The sequence below is a fragment of the Parambassis ranga genome, chromosome 2 (genome assembly GCF_900634625.1).
Source record: "Parambassis ranga chromosome 2, fParRan2.1, whole genome shotgun sequence".
Classification (NCBI taxonomy): domain Eukaryota; kingdom Metazoa; phylum Chordata; class Actinopteri; family Ambassidae; genus Parambassis; species Parambassis ranga.
Genome location: NC_041023.1, coordinates 7,861,128 through 7,880,428, shown reverse-complemented (window position 1 = coordinate 7,880,428; position 19,301 = coordinate 7,861,128). Strand labels below are relative to the sequence as shown.

Sequence of the window (19,301 nt, the reverse complement as noted above, 5' to 3'; positions counted from 1 at the left end):
CATTGATAAAAAGCAGAATATAATGTGACTGCGAAGACAAAATGACACGTCCAAAAAAAAGTCCCTAAAAATAAAAGGTTAAAGTAAAATAACAGAAAAGGAAGGAAACAGAAATAGATTTGAAGCTCCCGTCACATTAAAAGCCTTTGGCAAACATTTCTTATCTAAATATAGAGCTGATTTGCAGGTACATAAATCTGCAGTCTCTAAAGATGATAAAAGTGCAATTATCCTCTGTTCTATTTTCACATGACAGCAGGAGGCAAAAAAAACAGGGTTTGTGAAGTCGAGTAATGAGAAAACAGACAATTTTGACAGGGTCCAGGATATGATTCTGACCTCCTTAAAAATGGGAAATGTTCTCAGCAGTATAAATTTAGTTTTGCTTATTCTGTCCTGCTTTCTCCATAATTAACCTGTGTCCAGTAATTCTTCCACGAGCAAAATGAGATTTACATCTTTCATTCTGTGAACTTTCCTGGACTGCCTCCCTGTATAGAAGGTGCCGTTTCACTGCATTCTATTTAGTTTGTCACCACCACAGCACATGATATAAGTATGCCCCATTTTCCAGCGGCTTCTGAATAATTTTTTGCTTTGTGGAACATTTTGTGCTAATTTATTTTCTCACTAGAAGTCAGCAGTGCAGCGCCGTCGCAGTCTGCTAATGATGATTCGGGGAGCTAAAGTTGGAGAACTTTTTCTTACCAGCTGCTGCGCACAGTGACCACATGCTGTTTGTTTCATGTCATAAGCTGCAGTTGCAATCAGTGAGCAAGAAGACAGAGAAAAGTAACAACATGCACGTGCAGAAACATTGACATACAGTGTACCCAGATAAAGCCAATCAAGAAGAATTAAGAATCTTTATTGTCATTATGCATGGCACAATGCAGTTTTGTTCACATCTCTTGGCATATTCAGAAAAGGCAAAGGCAATAAATACAAATAATCAAACAATAATACAAACACAGGTATGCTGCAGTGTAATGACATGGTCAAGTCCAGCAGGATGTTATAAAGTGTGGTGTAGTGCATATCACAGACTTTAACACAGGGTGTGAATATGTGTCAGCAGGGATCCAGTGTGAGTGTCTATGGGGGGAGGTGTGTGTGTGTGTGTGTGTGTGTGTGTGTGTATGTAGCAGGGGAAGTGATTGATTGAGCTCTGGGGAAGAACCTGTGTCTCAATAAGTCAATACTAACAGGTCAGTCTGCATGTATGAGTCTGGATGTTTCTATACAGCCTGTTGGTGGGTGGGTGGGGTCTGCAGCACTACACCTGGCCTTCCTCTGGATCCGGTCAGCATTAGTGAGTCCAGATCTGGGAGAGGACTCCCTACAATCCCCTGAGCCGCTCTCACCACCCAGGTCAAGTCCTTTCTGTGCTGTGCAGCTCCTGTACCACACTGTCACACTGAGACAGAGGATGCTCTCTACTGTGGCCCTGTAGAAGTCTGCAAGCAGCTGAGAGGAGAGTGCAGCACTTTTCAGCCTCCTGAGGAAGAACAGCCTTTGTTGGGCTTTCTTCACCAGGTGAGAAGTGTTTAGAGACCAGGTCAGGTCAGATGTGATGTGGATGCCCAGGAGCTTGATGTTCTCCACTCACTCCACGGCCTCTAATGCATGAGGAAACCTTCTAAAGTCCACAATGACCTCCTTGGTCTTGCTATTGATCAGAACAAGGTTGTTAGCTGAACACCATCTCTTCAGGTGCTGGATCACCTTCCTGTAGTCATTGTCTGATGTGTTGTCCACAAACTTCACAACTCTGTTTGTGGAGTGTATGGCAGAACAGTAAACAGAGTGAAGAGGACTGGACTGTACACAGCTACACACAGCCCCGTGGTGCACCTGTGTTCAGGATCAGTGTGGCTGATGTGCAGCTTACCATGCTTATGAGGACCCAGTAAACAATGATTTGAGGACATTTTGGCCATTCTTCAGTTTTTTAGGTTGACTTCAGATTTATGGTTGGTTTAGGTCATAAGGGTTAAAAGTTCAAAGATGCATAGTAATGTACCATGTAAATCAATGTCCTCACAAGGATAGCTATACAAAGGTCAGAGACAGAATACCAATGCTAACAACATCCTTAAGCTGTCAGTGACTGCCCCCCTCCACACCATCCTCCACACACACAAACACAGCCTCCCTATACCCGATGTGAACTCCAGAATCAATTAGCACCTCACAGGCTAACAGCAAGATCCTGGTTGTCTTAATTGCCAACTGTTGCCGTAGAAACAGCAGATGCTAATCCTTAATACAGGACAAGAAGAAGAGAGTTCTCTACATCCTGTCTTTTCTCTTCGTGGACAGAAATGTCTTTCAATGTCTTCATGAAATTATTTTAATTATAGTTATTATAATAATTGTGACAATTATTGTGAAGTAGCATATGGGTTAAGAAGAAATTGTTCTAATGTCCAGAACTTTCTGTTAAACTTAAGGAAATAGAGAGAAAGGTTATTATTCATCCAGCCTGAGTGTCCGTTTAACGAATCACAGTAGACATCCATCAGACATCCGTTTCCACTCAAATGATACCAAAAGCAAGAGATGAGATGCATGAACCACCAGATGATTTTTAGCTAAAATTCCTTTTTAAATGTCAATACATGTTTAAAGCATTCACCAACAACTCAGGAAATCAGCCTGGGCTGAGTCATGATGAGAGGGGCTGTGGAGGTGGATATTAAATGTTCTCATATTTGACCTGAAAGAGCCTATAACCGATAGTAATACGTGTGCATCTCCCCCTCTTTTCACCCTTTTCTCTCATTTTTAATGTTGATAAGGGATCTCTTTGCCATGAACAAATGGCCTCCCCCCCGTGTAGCTCCTTTACCTTTGAATGGCAAACAGCCCAGCGTGGTGGCTTACAGCTGTGTTTGTGCGTCATAGACAAATGCCACCATTCTCTTGAGAGTGGTTTCCAGGTGGGAAGGCTATTACTACATTGAGTTGGGAACCTACGTATATTGACCGAGGGGTTGACTGGACTGTGGGGGGTTAATGACTATCTTTGGTGCGGATGGAATGCAAAGGGCTTTAACTTTAAAGAGAATAGATCCTCACAGACTGAGCCTGTGACATGTATGAATGAAAATTCATCACAGGCTACATTTCTCTGTAAAGAGAAGGTTTTTTTTAGTCCTGCTCTTTGCACTCACCAGGTTTGATTAACTTTAAATGCATTGCTTGGAAGTTTGTCCTTATTTGACCAGAATGGACAGTAGGCGCCTTCACTCTTCACTCTCCATCTTCACCATCGTCACATTACAAACCCTGTTGTGATAATAGCCCACCATGTGTAGCGCTAAGCAGTAACAGTGTTTGCATGCTGCTTAAAGATAATCAACACTGATTATTTGTGCACCCCTTCATGCTACAACACAGCTGTTAGCAGTAGACACTAGTCTCAGAGAGTTTGTACCGCTAAGCTTGGAAAATAAGACACGTCTTAAAATGAACTCTGCTGCAGTCCATCTGCTCATTTCCTTTTTAATTACTGCCAGCAGCGGCCTCTGAATCCGATAGGTCTGCCTCTGTGCCTTAGCCAAAAGACCTTGTATGTAAAGAACACAAAGAATCTGGACCCCGTTATCAATTCTGACCGTCGCCATGGCAACAGCGGCAGCATCCAGGCAGCTCAGAAGGACTATTAGGAGCAGAGACTTTCAGCACCAGCAGACCTTGTGAAATAAGCTGAATCAACGCCAAGAAGTCTACATACTTTTCAAGAATCAGGCAAAGTATTGTAGCTTAAAATCTACTATGACAAACATGAGATCCGCCCTCTGATCACACCCTGAATGGATAGACCTATTAAAAAAACCAAGAGTCCCCTACACTCTGTGAGAGAATCCACCATCTAAAAGGTGCATACTTGCTCTGTAAAGATTCTGCAGGCTTCATTTTTTCTGTAGTTACAATATTTAAATGAGGGGCACTTTGGAAGCATTAAGGTTTATAGATGAAAATCGTGAGACAACATCTGTATTAACCGAACTTCCATTTCCTGCATGTTAATGATTGTGCTCCGTGAGATATGAGATTTTTAGGGACTAAATGTATTTGTCATTTTGGTGCGATATATACCTGCATACCTCCACTCTACCACATTATCTGTTGAAATCCTGAACAAAAGGTTCGATTACAGAGGTGTATCAACATGTTTTCCCCCTGAGGTAAGGATGAATGTCTGATAGGTGTGCTATTTCATCAAATTATTGATGCTCTGGTAAAAGGGAGCAGATTACAAGCATTATGCATGACATCCAAACATGTGGATGAGAAAAAAGCCTGCATCCAAAATGGAGCCATGCAGATGTAATGACCTGTTAAAAGCTATTAAAAAGAGAGAGAGAGAGAGAGAGACGCTGACAGGATATCTGATAGGATAATCCTTGCAGGCAGAAGTTATGAAAAGAGACTGTGTTTCATACATTGTACCACATCTTGTTGTCTGCATGACCTTACTTTGTCTTTGCTCCGGTTAGTGCTGTTGCCAGGATACTATTTCCTATGGCAACACTTGAGCCGGCGAGGTGAGCAGCTCTGAAAGGATTCAGGTAGCTGGCTGTTATGCATCCAGAGGACCGGAAGTCCATATATGTCCATCGGAAAAAGCACACACACACAAAGAAAATGCGCACGCACACGATGAGATGTCTCAAAGTTCAGGTTGAGTGTGTCTACACACTGCAGCATTTAGGTCATTTATTAAACAGGTGTATGTATATATATATATATATGCATTTCAATCTTTATGAAGCATTTGTCATATGGATTAAGATCATTGCAGAGTTCTGCTATACAGAAATGAGAGCAGCACCTGCTGTAGACTGTGTTAAAGGAGACAAGAGTTTGCTATAAATCTTAAGTCCTACATGTGCATTGGAATGAGCTGCAGCATACTTCATTCCTTCACCAAGCTTTTACCAACTTTATATTTAATGATTGTGGAGGTGCATTTGTTGTTACAAAAAGACATTTCCAGAATAATTAAAGCATAACTAACAGCAGCTTATTTCATACTCATTGCAACACCCAAAGTGAATGCGCCCTATCTGTGTGAGTGCATACTGCCCCCTTTTGTTACAAGAGTGTAACTGCTCCGGGTGTCTTCTCATGGACACAGACTAATGCCCCCAAATCCTCAGATCTAACCTGGAAAAGAATTGTCTCAAGTATTTTTTCACTGACTCTGTTCCTTCTGTGGTCCACAACCTCAAAGTCGCAGCATTTATACATCCTGTTGCTCCCATGTCTGTGTCCCCCCCCCCCCCCCCCCCCCCCATACATTTTACAAAGTGGCCCAGCAGGCCCACTATTCACCACACTTCCACCTCATCATGGTTGCTGCTGAACTCAACAACTGAACAGGATGCAGAGCCAGAGCGTCATCACAACAGCGCCACGCCAACACTATCTCATTGACCCTCAACTCTTCTGGATCCAAACAATGAGAAGGGGAGTGTCAGGGATGCTGAGCTCATACTACACTGAGCTGCTCTTTATCAATGGGACTCCATTATGACTCATCTGCACTGAACACCCACCAACTCTCCTTGCTGTGTAAAGCTTCCCTTTGTACTGCTGAGGGTGTCTCATCCAGCATTGAAAAAAAATGAGCACTGTTTTTTTAATAATGTTGCAAAACTTGAGTATGATCGCACCAGAATGGTTTGAAAATCACAGATTAGGTAGTTAAAATATTTTAACAATTAGACTTCTAAACATTTATAACAGGAACTGATTAAAAGGGCAAATTTTAAAAAATACTGAGACTTATATGCAATGCATATGCATTTTTGAATATATTCAGACATACTATTATCCACACCAGGTCAGCTGAACATGAACAAAAAAAGCAGCCTTTTATTATAAGCTGCATTCTATGAAATATTGCCTGAACTGAGCTTCCAAAAATAAGTGGAAGGTTGATGTTCTTTAAAATAATTTCCCTTTTATATGAAGTTATAGACAGCCATGATAGAATTCATAATAATAGATTAAAGTTCATTTATACTATAATATATGCCATACTGCCACATTTGAATTTGGCCCTATAGTGGCCTGCTGCATAATGAGCGCTGCAGTTCTCCCCCTCACCAGGTGGTGGCAGCATCGAACCCACATGTGCACACTTGTCTCCACGCCCATATGAGACGTTTGTCTGTCTTAAATTTCCGCATTTTCAGCTGCTGCTTGCCGCTGGAGGGACAGTGAAGATACTAAAGTTCTCCCTCCTCTGATAAAGTCGTAGTTGTTATTAGCTGAGAGGCAATGGCGAGACTTCTTCTGAGAACAAACCTGAGGAGATGCATCGCCTCTCAGATTAGAATGGCATCTGATCAGGTAACCTTTGGTGGATGGTGGTGGTGACTGTTTTTTTAATGTTAGCATTAGCTTGCTAACATCTACCATATATATCGGTGGTCAAAGCTGCTCGAACGAAGCCAGCTAGCCTGCTAGTTGGCCACTTCGTGTTTGCTGATGGTCGTTGTCTCACGACAAAAAAAATGCAGTCAAATAAAAGTGCATGCACGAATGCTGCTCATAGCTGTAATTAAAGAAAGTAAATGACACAAAAAATGTGTGTAGCATTCTGTCATCTGGTGACACCAAATCAACATCATTTAGGACAATAATCAACTGGCCCTTTGTGCAGTTAGAAAATGCACTATTCAGGTTTATTAAATGAGAAAGATAATAGCAAGAAAATGTGAAAACAATCAACATTTAATATTAATTAGCCTTTATGTAGGTCACAGTAATGAATGAGTAAGTTGATCTGAGTTTAAGCTTTAAGTAGTGGTTGGTTGGTGCATACTGTGCTATGCCAAATAAAGAGAGATAAGAGGACTTGTGATTAATGGGCTAATTTTCTTACACAGGAAACTTGATATCCTCATCAGGGTCTACTATACACAGCCAGGCATTTATGACAAGGATACAATAAAAGTGTGGTATTGTATTGTGTGACATATGGGACAAATTAAAATGTGTGTTCTTGTTTATTGCAGCTGGGTGAGTTGGGCAAGGGTGCAGGCAAAGGTGGAGGTGGAGGCGGCTCAGTGAGAGAGGCTGGAGGTGCGTTTGGAAAGAGAGAAGTTGCAGAGGAGGAGCGGTACTTCAGGTGAGAAGCAGGAGGACACTTTAATTACACATCACATCACATGTTTTTCCTTAATGTTTTAACCCTGCGTTTTGTTTCCATGTGCAGGCAGAAGGAGAAGGAGCAGATGGAAGCGCTGAGGAAGCATCATACGGAGGAGATCGAACACCACAAAAAGGAGATTGAGCGCCTACAGAAGGAGATCGACCGTCACAAGGGCAAAATCAGAAAGCTGAAACATGATGATTGAAGCTCAGAAGCTTGTAGTCATCTATTTTTTTGTGAGCGTCCACCCTGTTAACAAGTAAATGATAAGCAGATGTAGATCTTTCTGCTGGCTAGGGCAGGTCCTGTATGGGACATCTTAGTGACACCATGCTGAATACTAAAAAAAAAAAAAAAAAAAAAAAAAATAAAGTGATTAATTCTTCACTTTCATCGAGCTTTAGAATATGTGTGTGAGTCTCCTTCATTGTGTATTAGTAGTTCATTGAATTGTGTTAGAGGAAAAATAGGCTGATCCGTGCAGAAAGGTGGATTTTAATTGGGCTAAAGTCGTGTCAATCAAAGTTTAATGGCTGTGGTTGGCTAGCTCTTAATGGAGCGCTTGTTTTCCTTCCCGGCGCTGCCCGCTGGGGCTGACACACATAGACACTCGGCGGGTACGTAACAATCGCCCCGCTGCATTAGTTGCTGTTTGAGTAAGGCTTCTCAGTTTCCTGTTTGGTGTTCGTGATTTGTAGTGAAACGTTCACTGCGCAGAGGATACTTGTCAAGGCTTCATAAAAACAAACACACCCGTCCCAGTTCGCGTGTTTTCGTTCACATCTCGCGATGGTTGCTGAGCGGTGGCGTTGTTCGGGCGAGCCGACGACGAGACCGTTTCTGTCTGGAAATTTGTCTCGTGGGTTAGACTCAAACGTATTATTTGTATTAGCTGTTTGTGTATGCCCGACAACGTTAGTAATTTCACATTTTAACACACACCGCAGTTAGGTTCCTGATTTATACTGGTAAGTTTCGCTAACTATCTGTTTGCACCATGTACGGGAGCGTGTGTGTTTGATTTGTGAAAGGTGTCTTTCTGCACGGCGAGGCCTTAAGCTCGTTAGCTGGCTAGAAAGCTAACCAAGATTGCTCTTTGCGCCAGAATTAAAAATGCATTCAGGGATAAACATTGCCCTTTAAATTGTGTGGAGCAACCAGTGCTGTCTAGAAATCGCAGTTGATCTGTTAAAGCTTGTGCTGGTAAATTTAAGAAATGTATTTATCTAGCTAGCTAGCAAGCTGCATGTGAAGGGGGCGGGACTGTGCCCGTGTGTAGTTTCTTTAAGTGCCCGGGTTGTGTTATAATACATAAACATGTCCTGTTACGTTATGTTATTAAATAGAATATATAACAGTTGTCATTCTGATAGGCTGTGACTTTGCATTCACAATTTCACCTCATTAATATTTGAAATGGCTGCAGTTTTACATGGGCAGCTATCAAATATCTGAATTTAGCTGAAGGCTAACAACAAAACAAAATTTTACTTAATTAGTCTATGCTGTAAAAATAGTAATAATTGATCAGTACGTATTTTACATGCATACTACTAGAAGACTTTAATGTTTTTCTGGATTGTTATTTGACAGGAGAATGGCTGCCGCAGAGGTGAACGGTAGTTCTGCCCCAGTAAAGGAGGAAGAGGAGCCCATGGATGTGTCGGCAACACATACAGAGAACTACCAGACACTCATTGATGCTGGGCTGCCTGTGAAAGTGGCTGAAAGTCTAGATAACATCTTCCAGACAGGTGGGTGTTTTGTTTTGTCTTGCAAAGTTATATAATAGCCTTTTTATATGCAATTCTGCAGGGGAAAGTGTATCTGTTGCTGAGCCTTACAGTGCATGTGCTTTGTAATCGTAGGTTTGGTGGCATATGTTGACTTGGATGAGAGGGCTATCGATGCACTACGGGAATTCAATGAGGAGGGAGCGCTTAGTGTGCTGCAGCAATTCAAAGAGAGTGACTTGTCCCACGTACAGGTAACTACATGGATGGATTACACACTCTTTTGCTCTAAATGCAGAGCAATGTAGCAGATATTGATGTGTTTTTTTTTTCCTTTTTTTTAAATGTAGAATAAAAGTGCTTTCCTTTGTGGAGTCATGAAGACTTACAGACAGAGAGAAAAACAAGGAAGTAAAGTACAAGAGTCCACCAAGGGCCCAGATGAAGCAAAAATAAAGGTAAACAAAGCCTTGTAACAGAGCTGTTTAATATTGAAGGTCAGAATGAATGTCATATGAACATGCTGTCTGCAGTAAGTGCCAAGTTAATGTTTGGTGTTTTATGGTTGTTTTTTTAGGCTCTGTTGGAGCGGACAGGATACACTCTGGACGTCACTACGGGGCAGAGGAAATATGGAGGACCTCCACCTGAAGACGTGTTCAAAGGCACACAACCAGGGATTGGAACTGAGGTTAGAGTGGTGATTGATGGATAAAGATTAAATAGTGTTCTACAATTACTTACATTTGTCTGTGTTTCCCTTCTTATTCAGGTGTTTGTGGGAAAAATCCCTAGGGATTTGTATGAGGATGAACTGGTGCCGCTCTTTGAGTCTGCTGGTCCCATTTGGGACCTAAGGTTAATGATGGACCCACTATCTGGTCAGAACAGAGGCTATGCCTTCATCACATACTGCAACAAAGATGATGCACAAAAGGCCGTGAAGCTTGTAAGTAGCATAGTTTTATCAGTCCACATTAAAACCTTAGGAGTGACATTCAAAGACAGCGGACAGTTGATTTCATTCAGTTGTTAACCTATTTTATTTTCAGTGTGATAACCATGAAATCCGCCCCGGCAAGTACTTGGGAGTGTGTATATCTGTTGCAAACAATCGTCTTTTTGTCGGATCAATTCCAAAAAACAAGACAAGAGAAAGTATATTGGAAGACTTCGGCAAAGTCACAGGTTAGTTTTAGGAGCACAGAGGTTGGTTTGTTTCAGATCCACAGTTGTGAAAGATGATAAAAACAACAGCTGTTCTGGTAGTCAGAGATGTCATTGTTTTACCTAACAGAGGGCCTCCAAGAGGTGATATTGTACCATCAGCCAGATGACAAGAAGAAGAACCGTGGCTTCTGTTTCCTGGAGTATGAAGACCATAAGTCTGCAGCACAGGCGCGCCGCCGCCTAATGAGTGGCAAGGTCAAAGTATGGGGGAACCCAGTCACTGTGGAGTGGGCTGACCCTGTTGCTGAACCAGACCCAGAGGTCATGGCCAAGGTCAGCAGTTTCTAATTTTTTATTCTCTAAAACACGTCAGTCTGATTTTGTTTTACAGGGTAACAAAAATCCTGTTCTGTGTCACTATAGGTGAAGGTGCTCTTTGTTAGGAAACTGGCCACAGCAGTGACAGAAGAGGTTCTGGAAAAGACCTTTTCTCAGTTTGGAAAGCTGGAACGAGTGAAAAAATTAAAAGACTATGCTTTTGTTCACTTTGAAGAAAGGGATGCTGCTGTAAAGGTGAGTCCCTCGTGCTTGGATCGCGGCACTTTCCCGTCATTGCTCTGTGAATGTTCAGTAATGAATTGCTTTGTTTGGCTAGGCTATGGATGAGATGAATGGGAAGGAGCTTGAAGGGGAGGAAATTGAGATCGTCCTGGCAAAGCCTCCAGACAAGAAGAGAAAAGAACGCCAAGCAGCTCGGCAGACCACCAGAAATGCTGGGTGAGTTTGACAGAAGTATGTGACCGACGTCTGACTTCTTTTCATGCAAATAAACACATAAAACATGATCCCCCTCTCTGCAGGTATGATGACTACTATTACTACCCACCTCCACGCATGCCGCCACCAGGCCGAGGCAGGGGTCGTGGTGGCCGGGGAGGCTATGCCTATCCACCAGATTACTATGGGTATGAGGACTACTATGATGACTACTATGGCTACGACTATCATGACTACCGTGGTGGCTATGAAGATCCCTACTATGGCTATGAAGATGTATACAGCATGAGGGGCCGTGGCACACGTCCGAGCAGGGGAGGGCCTCCTCCACCTAGGTCTCGTGGAGCTCCACCGGCACGAGGCCGAGGTGGCTATGCCCAAAGAGGGCCGCCCCTTGGTGGTCCGAGGGGTGGCCGAGGAGGCCGCGGAGCCCCTTTCCCACCTCAGAGGGGCCGTGGTCCTCGCGGGGCCAGGGGCAACCGTGGAGGGAACGTCGGTGGAAAGAGGAAGGCAGACGTGTTTAACCAGCCTGACTCCAAGCGCCGCCAGACCAACAACCAGCAGAACTGGGGGTCCCAGCCCATCGCCCAGCAGCCCCTGCAGCAAGGGGCCGACTATTCCGGTAACTATGGTTACAGTAATGACACCATGGAGTTTTCACAGGATTCTTATGGGCAGCAGTGGAAGTAGATGCACCAAAAGGTATTTGGCAAAGTGACAACACAAAAGAAAAACATCAGTAAAAAGAAAAAAAAACAGGAGATTGGCCACACTTTTTTGATTGACTTTTTATTCTTCACCCCTCATGAAAAAAAAAATCTGTATATATCTCAGAAAAAGAGGACAGACCCAAGAATTGGCTCGAGATGATTGGCTGGAAAGCCTTTTGGCTGAAGAAATGAGCGTAACCGTTGTGGTGAAATCATTTGTTACTCCTACGGTTACATTGGGACACTTGTCTTCAAAAAAACACACAAAAATCGCTTTTATTGTTACGTTTTGTTCCTGGTTCTTTTAAAGCCAACAATGAACATTTACAAAAAAAAGTGGACATTTATTCTCAAAAGTCTGAGAGGACATTAAATAATGAATATTGCCTTGCAGGAAATTTTTGTCCATGCCCCGTTCCTCCCCTTTCCTTCTTGTATTCCCTTTATTTGTGGTTTCTCATAGTTGCCTAGGGACTTGCTTGTAAATAAATGCATATGGTTAGAGCTTCATACTTCATTTTTTGCAATGGTGGAGAAAAGAATCCACAGGAAGGAAGAAAATCACAGTTTTGTAATGTTCAAAGTGTATGCCTAGCCTTTCTAGAGATAGATAAATTGTGTTTTTTTTAAAACTGATACCATAACTTCATATGTTTTCTTTAAACTTGCCCAGTAGAATTTGGTTTGGCTTACCTTAAGAGCCATAGCAGTTTGTTCTCTGATGTTCTTTGTATTTATAACTTTTACGTTTGTTCCGTTTCAATAAAACTCAGCTGAGCATCAGTCAATTGTCAGATACTCAAATTCAGTGTTGTCCTTCAGTATTTGATTTGATTTTTAACCTCAAATCTCATATTTGAAAGAAGATCTTCAGAATTTCCAAGTCAAATTTTCCCTCTCAAAGGATAATCACAAAAGACTGAAATTTTGCAGTGAGACAACGGGACAAGAGAACTTGTGAAAGGTGTCTTGGGAATCCAGCGTTCAAACAGGATTTTAACCCTTTATTTTTTTCAGTGCATGTTAAGCCAGACTGCAGTAATTTCCAGCACACAGAATTCATGCTGTTAAAGTGACAACAACTAAAGGACCACACTGTTGATTATAATTAGGTATCATTACCTAACATTGATCCTGTCTGGGCAGCTGTGTGCACAGGTGTGTGGTTTGTGCTTTAGTAAATCTCAGCCCATGTTCAGTAAATGTTTTTCTCAGCCATTCCAAATTAGTGCAAAAACCATTTATTGCTGTGAAAATTGTGTGATTACCAGTTACTGCATAACATTTGATGACAACAGATTTTAAAGTGATATAGTATGTTGGTAAACCTGTAATTTTCACAGCCTTAAATGCTCCAACTTTTTGCTCAGCTTTTACACACAAATTATGTTTACCAAGGTGAGGCTGCCATCTGCTAAAGCATATACTCTGCACACCTGCACACAAACTGTTAAACAAGTAGAGTTTAGGGTAGTGGTGACACGTCATTTGGTCCTAAAGTTTGACTTGTTTTTTTATGCTAAGTTGTCTCCAGTTATCCTTTTATGATTTGGAAAATCTCATCTCATCTCTCCTCCTTTTTCAAGACACCATGGATCTAACCATCCAAAGGGTTAAAATTCTAAGAAACGCCTAAGAACTTCGGCCATAACAAGCACTTACCTGTCAACATTTGTATTAACTGTAGAAAATTGTTTTTTTTTTAGGATCTGCCTTTTTAATGTCATGGTATCATTATATTTGTTTCATGTGTCTGTCCTCTTATTCCAACCTGCCTAGGTGGAGAAGCATTGAGAGCGGCACCACTAGAATGAGGAACTCACCTGATCGGTACTCAAGGGTGAGCTAGCCTTGTACAGAGTACTGTCTCCTCTCCTGTAGCTAATTGTAATCACTGGAGAAACACTAGCCTTAATTATACACTGTTCTTCTTGTTGTCTATACTAATATACTGTTCTGTCAATCGAGCTTCAAAAGAATCATTCATTTATCAGCATGTTTCTGGGGTTTAGAGAAAAAATATGAATTTTTAAAGAAGGCCAAAAGAAGTATTGCACTAGTGTTAAATAGCTGTTGGTTTTATTTTTTTCCAACTGGATTGGACAGCCAGAAGGCAGACAGTCAAGCATTTGGTAAGCGCTGTAAATCCAAAACAAACACCTGCTGCCTGTCTGAGCTTTTTTGCGCCAAATCACCTCAGCTGTCACATTCTGTAAATGGGAGGGAGGAGAGAGCGGACGAAAAATGGACATTTCCCCTCTTACACCACTAGAGGTAGCAGCTCCAAACAAGAATGACTACTGCTCGATTCTTTCTTTATTCAGCGCTACATTTACGGGACAAAGTTGAGAATGTGTGAAATTGTGGGCTGATATTATGCTTTTTAAATGTATTCAGACAGTAGTAGGGATGCAGACATGAATGATTGTGAAATTGGCTGACGTTGGAACAATGGCTGCTCCTTAAAACATGTCTTTACCCATTAACACCACAAGATGGCAGTAGGAAGGCCACATTACATGTATATTGCACAGGTAAGAATGGGATGTAGGGGACAGCAAAAAGATAGTTGACTCTTGATTTTAAGTGCCTTCAAATGCTGGAGTGTCCTTAAACAGCTTCTCATATCAGTACTGTGTCTTTATATGTTACTTCTTGTCAGCAGGCAGTAAAGGAGCTGCCCCCATCCATGTGATTGAGTTCACAGAATTGGAAGGGACTAATTGGTAAGACTGTTCACTATCAATTAAAGATAGAGCTGTATTTTTAGCTTTGTATAATTTAAAACATAATGTTGGATGTCCTAGTAGTCACATCTTTACTTCCCAAAGCAAGTAAGTTCTGTAAGTTGGCTTTTCAGAATAAAACTGCATGAAGTTACTAAGCTTTAAATGTATTTTGTAGATGAGCATCATGTTTTCTGGGCAGATAGTTTGATGTTATTGTCACAATGTTGCTTTTTCTTTGCTGATATTTATTGCCTGGGTTTCTTTTGTGTGGCCCTTTTACAGCTCTGAATCGGGACAGTGGTCTCCTAACATGCTTGTTGACGGAGCATCCCGGAGCCCAGGGATGCACTTACTAGATTTCCTGCTTAGAGCTCAAGAGATGTCAGAGGTACAGTGATCCTGTTTGTATTTATGTTGCGTTTTAGCCTGATCCATCAGAGTTTACAGTAATTGATCTTGGATTAAAAATCTGAATCATGTGTTGTGTTTTTTTCTCACTCAGGGCAGAAGCATTGGAGGGTACAGGGGGTGGACACATGACCCACAGCTTCATGTAGCAGACTGCTGCCTCCTTATCCAGCAAGAAAAAGGAAGAAAATTGAACTGTGCTTTTGATTGTTCAATACACGATAATACCCAAGTAAATGTGTGTCTGTGCATACTTATACAAACGTATACCTCAGGGATGTTTTTATTTTCTTGCACTGTCATGGATTTATTTTTAAGTTTGGTACAGTAAATTATTTTTTGCTTTCTCATGGTATGCTTTCAGCCCAAGCAGTTTAAATGGGATTTGTTCCCTGTCTACAGGACCCCAAACATTGAGCCTCTACTTGGTATAAAAATATAAATATATATATGGCTTTAATTATTTCAGTCATGCTTAGCAAGCTGTAGTCTGCTGAAAACATTGCTAGACTTTTTGAAGTCTTATTAAAACTATAAACATGCAAGCACAGAACCCTGCTGTAAATGAACTTGTCAGGAAATGTTGCTAGTACTATAGTAGGAAAAGCTCAGCAGCTTTTTCATCTGTCAATGTTTCATTTCGTAAAAATGAAACATGCTCCAGACACTGGACTGACGCAAATTAACGTAAAGCGGAAGTTAATTACGTCGGGTCACTGTAATTCTGATCTCATCAAAATGTGAAAGTGTAAACAAACGTAAGTTTGTTTATCCGCACTGATAATTTTATCATTTGTTTTTAATCTATTTTCTTTATATGTAATTGTATTTCTTGCATTCCGACTGTTGTAGCGAGTGTAACAATGCCTGTTTATACTTTAATTTAGTTATATTTTATGTATTATATGGCTACAATTGTATTTCACTTTGAAATAATTCAGAAATTATGTATTTGTGTTATACATACATTTGATTAAACCTGAAAAATGCTAAAGTAACATGTTCTTGTATCGGATACGGACTGGTTGGTTGGTATATCCCAATTTATTGTTAGTCACGTGTTGTTAGTACGTCACATGTAAACCAGGGTGAAGATGGCGGCCGCCGGAGGAGAGCCCTCTACACTTAAAGTGTCGGATGAATTATTTCAAAACTTTTACACGGAGGTACGACAGACCTTATGGTAATTTAGGTTTTTTAACGGTGCCGGTCACTCTCTGTTCATCGGCCGAAGTAGTTTTGTCCGCGTTTGTCACATTTTAAAGCTACGAGGCCTCGCAGACATGAGCATCGGCTAACGACAAGAAGCTAACGTTGACTGATGTGTTTGGGTGCTGCGTGTTAGCATGTTGTCCAAGCTTTTACATTGTTACCACACGTCATTTATACTAAATTGCCATTCATCTAATGTTAGAGTGGTGCTCTAACCACGTTTTTATAACCGCTGTGTCCGCTGCAGTGCAGACAGTGTTCGCGTACACGCCAGTCAAATGAAGTCAGGTCTCAACAGACGGAGAGCATCTTTGTCTACATATGTGTACACTCTGTATGTGTATATTTTAAAGGTTAAACAGATCGAGAAGAGAGACTCCGTGTTGACGTCTAAGCAGCAGATTGACAGGCTGCTCAGACCGGGCTCATCATACTTCAATCTTAACCCCTTTGAGGTAACACTGCTCCCACTGATGATGTATTTTTAAACACGCTGTTGTCTTTTATATAGGTTGGTCTAAATTAACACTTAATCTGTAAGTAATTAACATATATGGAAAACTGTGTAACAGATATATTGTGTTTTAATTTATAAATGGCTCAATAAACCTTTGTAGGTGCTGCAGATTGATCCAGATGCAACAGAGGATGAATTGAAGAAAAGGTTTAGGGCGGTAAGCAAAGCACTTATGAGCAATTATTCAGTTCGTTTTTATCATGATTTATGTTTGGGTGTGGTCATAGTTTTTGTTTTTAATTCTTAATCTCGGTCTCTGTAACTGCAGTTGTCCATTTTGGTCCATCCAGACAAAAATCAGGATGACCAAGACAGAGCACAGAAAGCCTTTGAGGGTATAAATACTCACATTTACATCTCACATTATGTATATTTAATTTAAAAAAAATAATTTGATTAAACCTGCTACTGCTATTCTCTAACTCAATGTCATCACCTTATAATGTTGAAGCTGTGGACAAGGCATACAAGCTATTACTGGATCAAGAACAGAAGAAGAGAATCTTGGATGTGATCCACGCAGGAAAGGAATATATTGAACATATGGTGACTAATCTCTATGTGAATTCTCCTATGAGACATTCCATGCATGTTTACTCTCAGCTCTCTTAAGTTACAAGTGTTTTTTAATGTATCGTTTTAACAGGTAAAAGAGAAAAAGAAACAGCTGAAAAAAGATGGGAAATCACAAGATGTGGAAGAGGATGACCCTGAAGTGGCAAGTCAAGGCTTAATAGAAACATGTCAACATATGTATATCAAACAAATGGATGAAATATAAGAAAACATGCCATATTCTTAATTATAAAGATGCTGTGTTCATGTTAATATTGTGTATATATGTATTTTCTCCCTTTAGTTCAAGCAAGCGGTGCACAAACAAACTATGAAGCTGTTTGCAGAACTTGAAATCAAGAGGAAGGAAAGGGAAGCGAAGGAAATGCATGAAAGGTTAATGACACCTTACACCTACCGTTAGAGGGAAAATGATTTGAACCCCTGCTGATTTTGTAAATCTGCCCACTAACAAAGCAATGATCAGTCTATAATTTTTTAATATATATAATATATTACCATGGGTGAGAACCTCCTTCCCTCAGCCATTCCAGCATGACAATGATCCAACACACAAGGCAACAAAGGATTGGCTCAAGAAGAAGCATATTAAGGTCCTGAAGTAGCCGTAGTCAGTCTTCAGACCTTAATCCAATAGAAAATCTGTGGAGGGAGCTGAAGGTTCGAGTTGCCAAACAGCAGCCAGAAGCATTAATGACTTGAAGAGGATCTTCAAAGAGGAGTGGGACAAAATCCCCCCTGACATGTGTGCAAACCTTGTGGCCAACTACAAGACATGTCTGACCTCTGTGAGGTTTTGCCACCAAGTGCTGAAGCACGTTTTACAAAGGGATCAAATATTCATTCATTGAAATGCAAATGAATGTATACATTTTTTTAAAAGCATTTTTCAGGATTGTTATTATTGTTATTCTTCTGACTAAACCTGCCATTAAAATTATTGACCAATCGTTTCTTTTTTAGTGGGCAAACTTACAAAATCAGCAGTTGTTCAGATATTTTTTCCTCTTACTGTTTATGAAATGTTTCCTGCTTGGGCTTTGCTTTTGGAAAAATGTATCTATTTACATTTCTTGTGTTTTACCAGGAAAAGGGCACGAGAGGAAGAAATTGAGGCGGCAGAGAAAGCAAAGCGTGATAGAGAATGGCAGAAAAACTTTGAGGTTTTTCCTTCTTATTGATTAATATTCAATTACTTGTGAATGGCAATATGATGACTTTGATTTTGGCGTTTAATAATCTGCACCATATTTTTCAGGAAACAAGAGATGGCCGTGTGGACAGTTGGAGGACCTTCCAGGCCAAAGGAAAGACCAAGGAGAAAAAGAACAGGTCTTTCCTCAAACCTCCTAAAGTCAAGATGGAACAGAGGGAATGATGCTGTAAAATGGGACTTCACTTGATTAAAATTCACTGTTTAAAAAACAAAACAAAGAAATTTGTTCTCAGTGTATCTTCACCTTGTTGTCTGCAGTCCGCTGTGTAACTGTCATCGCACAGTCATCGGGATACGTGAACTTCCTCATCCTGACACTGACAAACTTAGTTTTGTACTTGGTTTTCTAATGTACATATTTGTGGTCTGGAGCCGCCGGAGATCATAACTGAGAGAGAAATGATGCATCTTCCACTTGTGTAACTGATGAGAAAAATGTGCTGTCGTTATTTTTATGTTTTGTTTTTTTTTTAAACTAAAATAAATCTTGGTCTTAACAAGCCTACTTTGCTGTGGTCTGCAGTTAAAAATGTTAAATATCCGCTTCGGTTTGGGAAACATTTTAAAGGTATTAACAGTAGATTTACAGATCTCTACAAGCCTATACATATACAGTACTGATAGGATTTACAAACTACTTCCTAATATGCTGTGAAAACAGTAAAACTGTTTCTGGCCCACACTCTAGAAATTTGCTCCTTTGGTTTTCAGTCTACTGTCAAAACGAGATGCATTTATTGTCTTAGCCGTCTTAGCTGTGCATGTCTTAGAAATACTGTTAATAACAACACCTGGCTGGTGTTTGATGTATATCATTTCTTATTTATGCTGTTTGAAGGACGGTTTAATAAAATTATTTCACCTGCTTTGTTGCTGCTTTGGATTGAAAAATTAAAGCAACTGTGGAATAAGAAATGCTGACGAAATAAAACCAAACAAAACAAAGTAAAAGTTTTGATCAGTTTTATGAACATTTCAGGACAACAGTACACACAGAAAAAGTGCAGAGATTTGATAAATAGTCATATTTTGTACATCAATTTTCAAAAACAAGCAATACTGTCTTCTAAAGAGAAAATATA

The 19,301-nt window shown here is 40.6% G+C and overlaps 3 protein-coding genes across 5 annotated transcripts; all 3 read left to right on the top strand.

Annotated features, from left to right (window-relative positions):
- The first annotated feature begins 6,198 nt into the window (after positions 1-6,198).
- Positions 6,199-7,577, top strand: atp5if1a (ATP synthase inhibitory factor subunit 1a). Its single transcript, XM_028433523.1, has 3 exons — positions 6,199-6,366; positions 7,035-7,147; positions 7,235-7,577. Exons 1-3 carry the CDS (start codon positions 6,295-6,297, stop codon positions 7,374-7,376), a joined length of 327 nt encoding a protein of 108 aa, XP_028289324.1. The 5' UTR covers positions 6,199-6,294; the 3' UTR covers positions 7,377-7,577.
- A 372-nt stretch (positions 7,578-7,949) lies between these two features.
- Positions 7,950-15,091, top strand: LOC114453509 (heterogeneous nuclear ribonucleoprotein R). 3 transcript variants are annotated; one of them, XR_003672452.1, is made up of 15 exons: positions 7,950-8,139; positions 8,765-8,925; positions 9,040-9,158; positions 9,255-9,362; positions 9,482-9,595; positions 9,677-9,853; positions 9,957-10,092; positions 10,202-10,407; positions 10,498-10,647; positions 10,730-10,851; positions 10,935-11,473; positions 13,341-13,401; positions 14,227-14,287; positions 14,573-14,678; positions 14,793-15,091. XR_003672452.1 is itself a non-coding variant. In XM_028433451.1 (12 exons), exons 2-12 carry the CDS (start codon positions 8,769-8,771, stop codon positions 13,373-13,375), a joined length of 1,863 nt encoding a protein of 620 aa, XP_028289252.1. In that variant the 5' UTR covers positions 7,950-8,139; positions 8,765-8,768; the 3' UTR covers positions 13,376-14,126. The 3 variants fall into 3 exon arrangements, 2 of the variants coding, with proteins under 2 accessions (XP_028289252.1, XP_028289241.1); XM_028433451.1 differs by lacking the exons at positions 14,227-14,287; positions 14,573-14,678; positions 14,793-15,091 and having other exon boundaries at positions 13,341-14,126; XM_028433440.1 differs by lacking the exons at positions 13,341-13,401; positions 14,227-14,287; positions 14,573-14,678; positions 14,793-15,091 and having other exon boundaries at positions 10,935-12,365.
- Positions 15,092-15,757: 666 nt separating this feature from the next.
- On the top strand, positions 15,758-18,682 carry dnajc8 (DnaJ (Hsp40) homolog, subfamily C, member 8). The gene is made up of 9 exons (XM_028433511.1): positions 15,758-15,864; positions 16,264-16,365; positions 16,528-16,584; positions 16,696-16,762; positions 16,879-16,973; positions 17,074-17,145; positions 17,287-17,378; positions 18,091-18,166; positions 18,262-18,682. Exons 1-9 carry the CDS (start codon positions 15,793-15,795, stop codon positions 18,379-18,381), a joined length of 753 nt encoding a protein of 250 aa, XP_028289312.1. The 5' UTR covers positions 15,758-15,792; the 3' UTR covers positions 18,382-18,682.
- Positions 18,683-19,301: the final 619 nt, after the last annotated feature.

Excerpts from the sequence above, each read along its gene's own strand:
- LOC114453509 (XM_028433440.1), top strand. The coding sequence starts at position 8,769 with ATGGCTGCCGCAGAGGTGAACGGTAGTTCTGCCCCAGTAAAGGAGGAA. Across the intron at positions 8,926-9,039 it reads AGATAACATCTTCCAGACAG|GTTTGGTGGCATATGTTGAC; the intron begins GTGGGTGTTTTG and ends TTGTAATCGTAG. Across the intron at positions 10,852-10,934 it reads CAGACCACCAGAAATGCTGG|GTATGATGACTACTATTACT; the intron begins GTGAGTTTGACA and ends CCCTCTCTGCAG.
- atp5if1a (XM_028433523.1), top strand. The coding sequence starts at position 6,295 with ATGGCGAGACTTCTTCTGAGAACAAACCTGAGGAGATGCATCGCCTCT. Across the intron at positions 6,367-7,034 it reads TTAGAATGGCATCTGATCAG|CTGGGTGAGTTGGGCAAGGG; the intron begins GTAACCTTTGGT and ends TGTTTATTGCAG. Across the intron at positions 7,148-7,234 it reads GAGGAGGAGCGGTACTTCAG|GCAGAAGGAGAAGGAGCAGA; the intron begins GTGAGAAGCAGG and ends TTCCATGTGCAG.
- dnajc8 (XM_028433511.1), top strand. The coding sequence starts at position 15,793 with ATGGCGGCCGCCGGAGGAGAGCCCTCTACACTTAAAGTGTCGGATGAA. Across the intron at positions 17,146-17,286 it reads AAGAGGATGACCCTGAAGTG|TTCAAGCAAGCGGTGCACAA; the intron begins GCAAGTCAAGGC and ends TTCTCCCTTTAG. Across the intron at positions 18,167-18,261 it reads AATGGCAGAAAAACTTTGAG|GAAACAAGAGATGGCCGTGT; the intron begins GTTTTTCCTTCT and ends CATATTTTTCAG.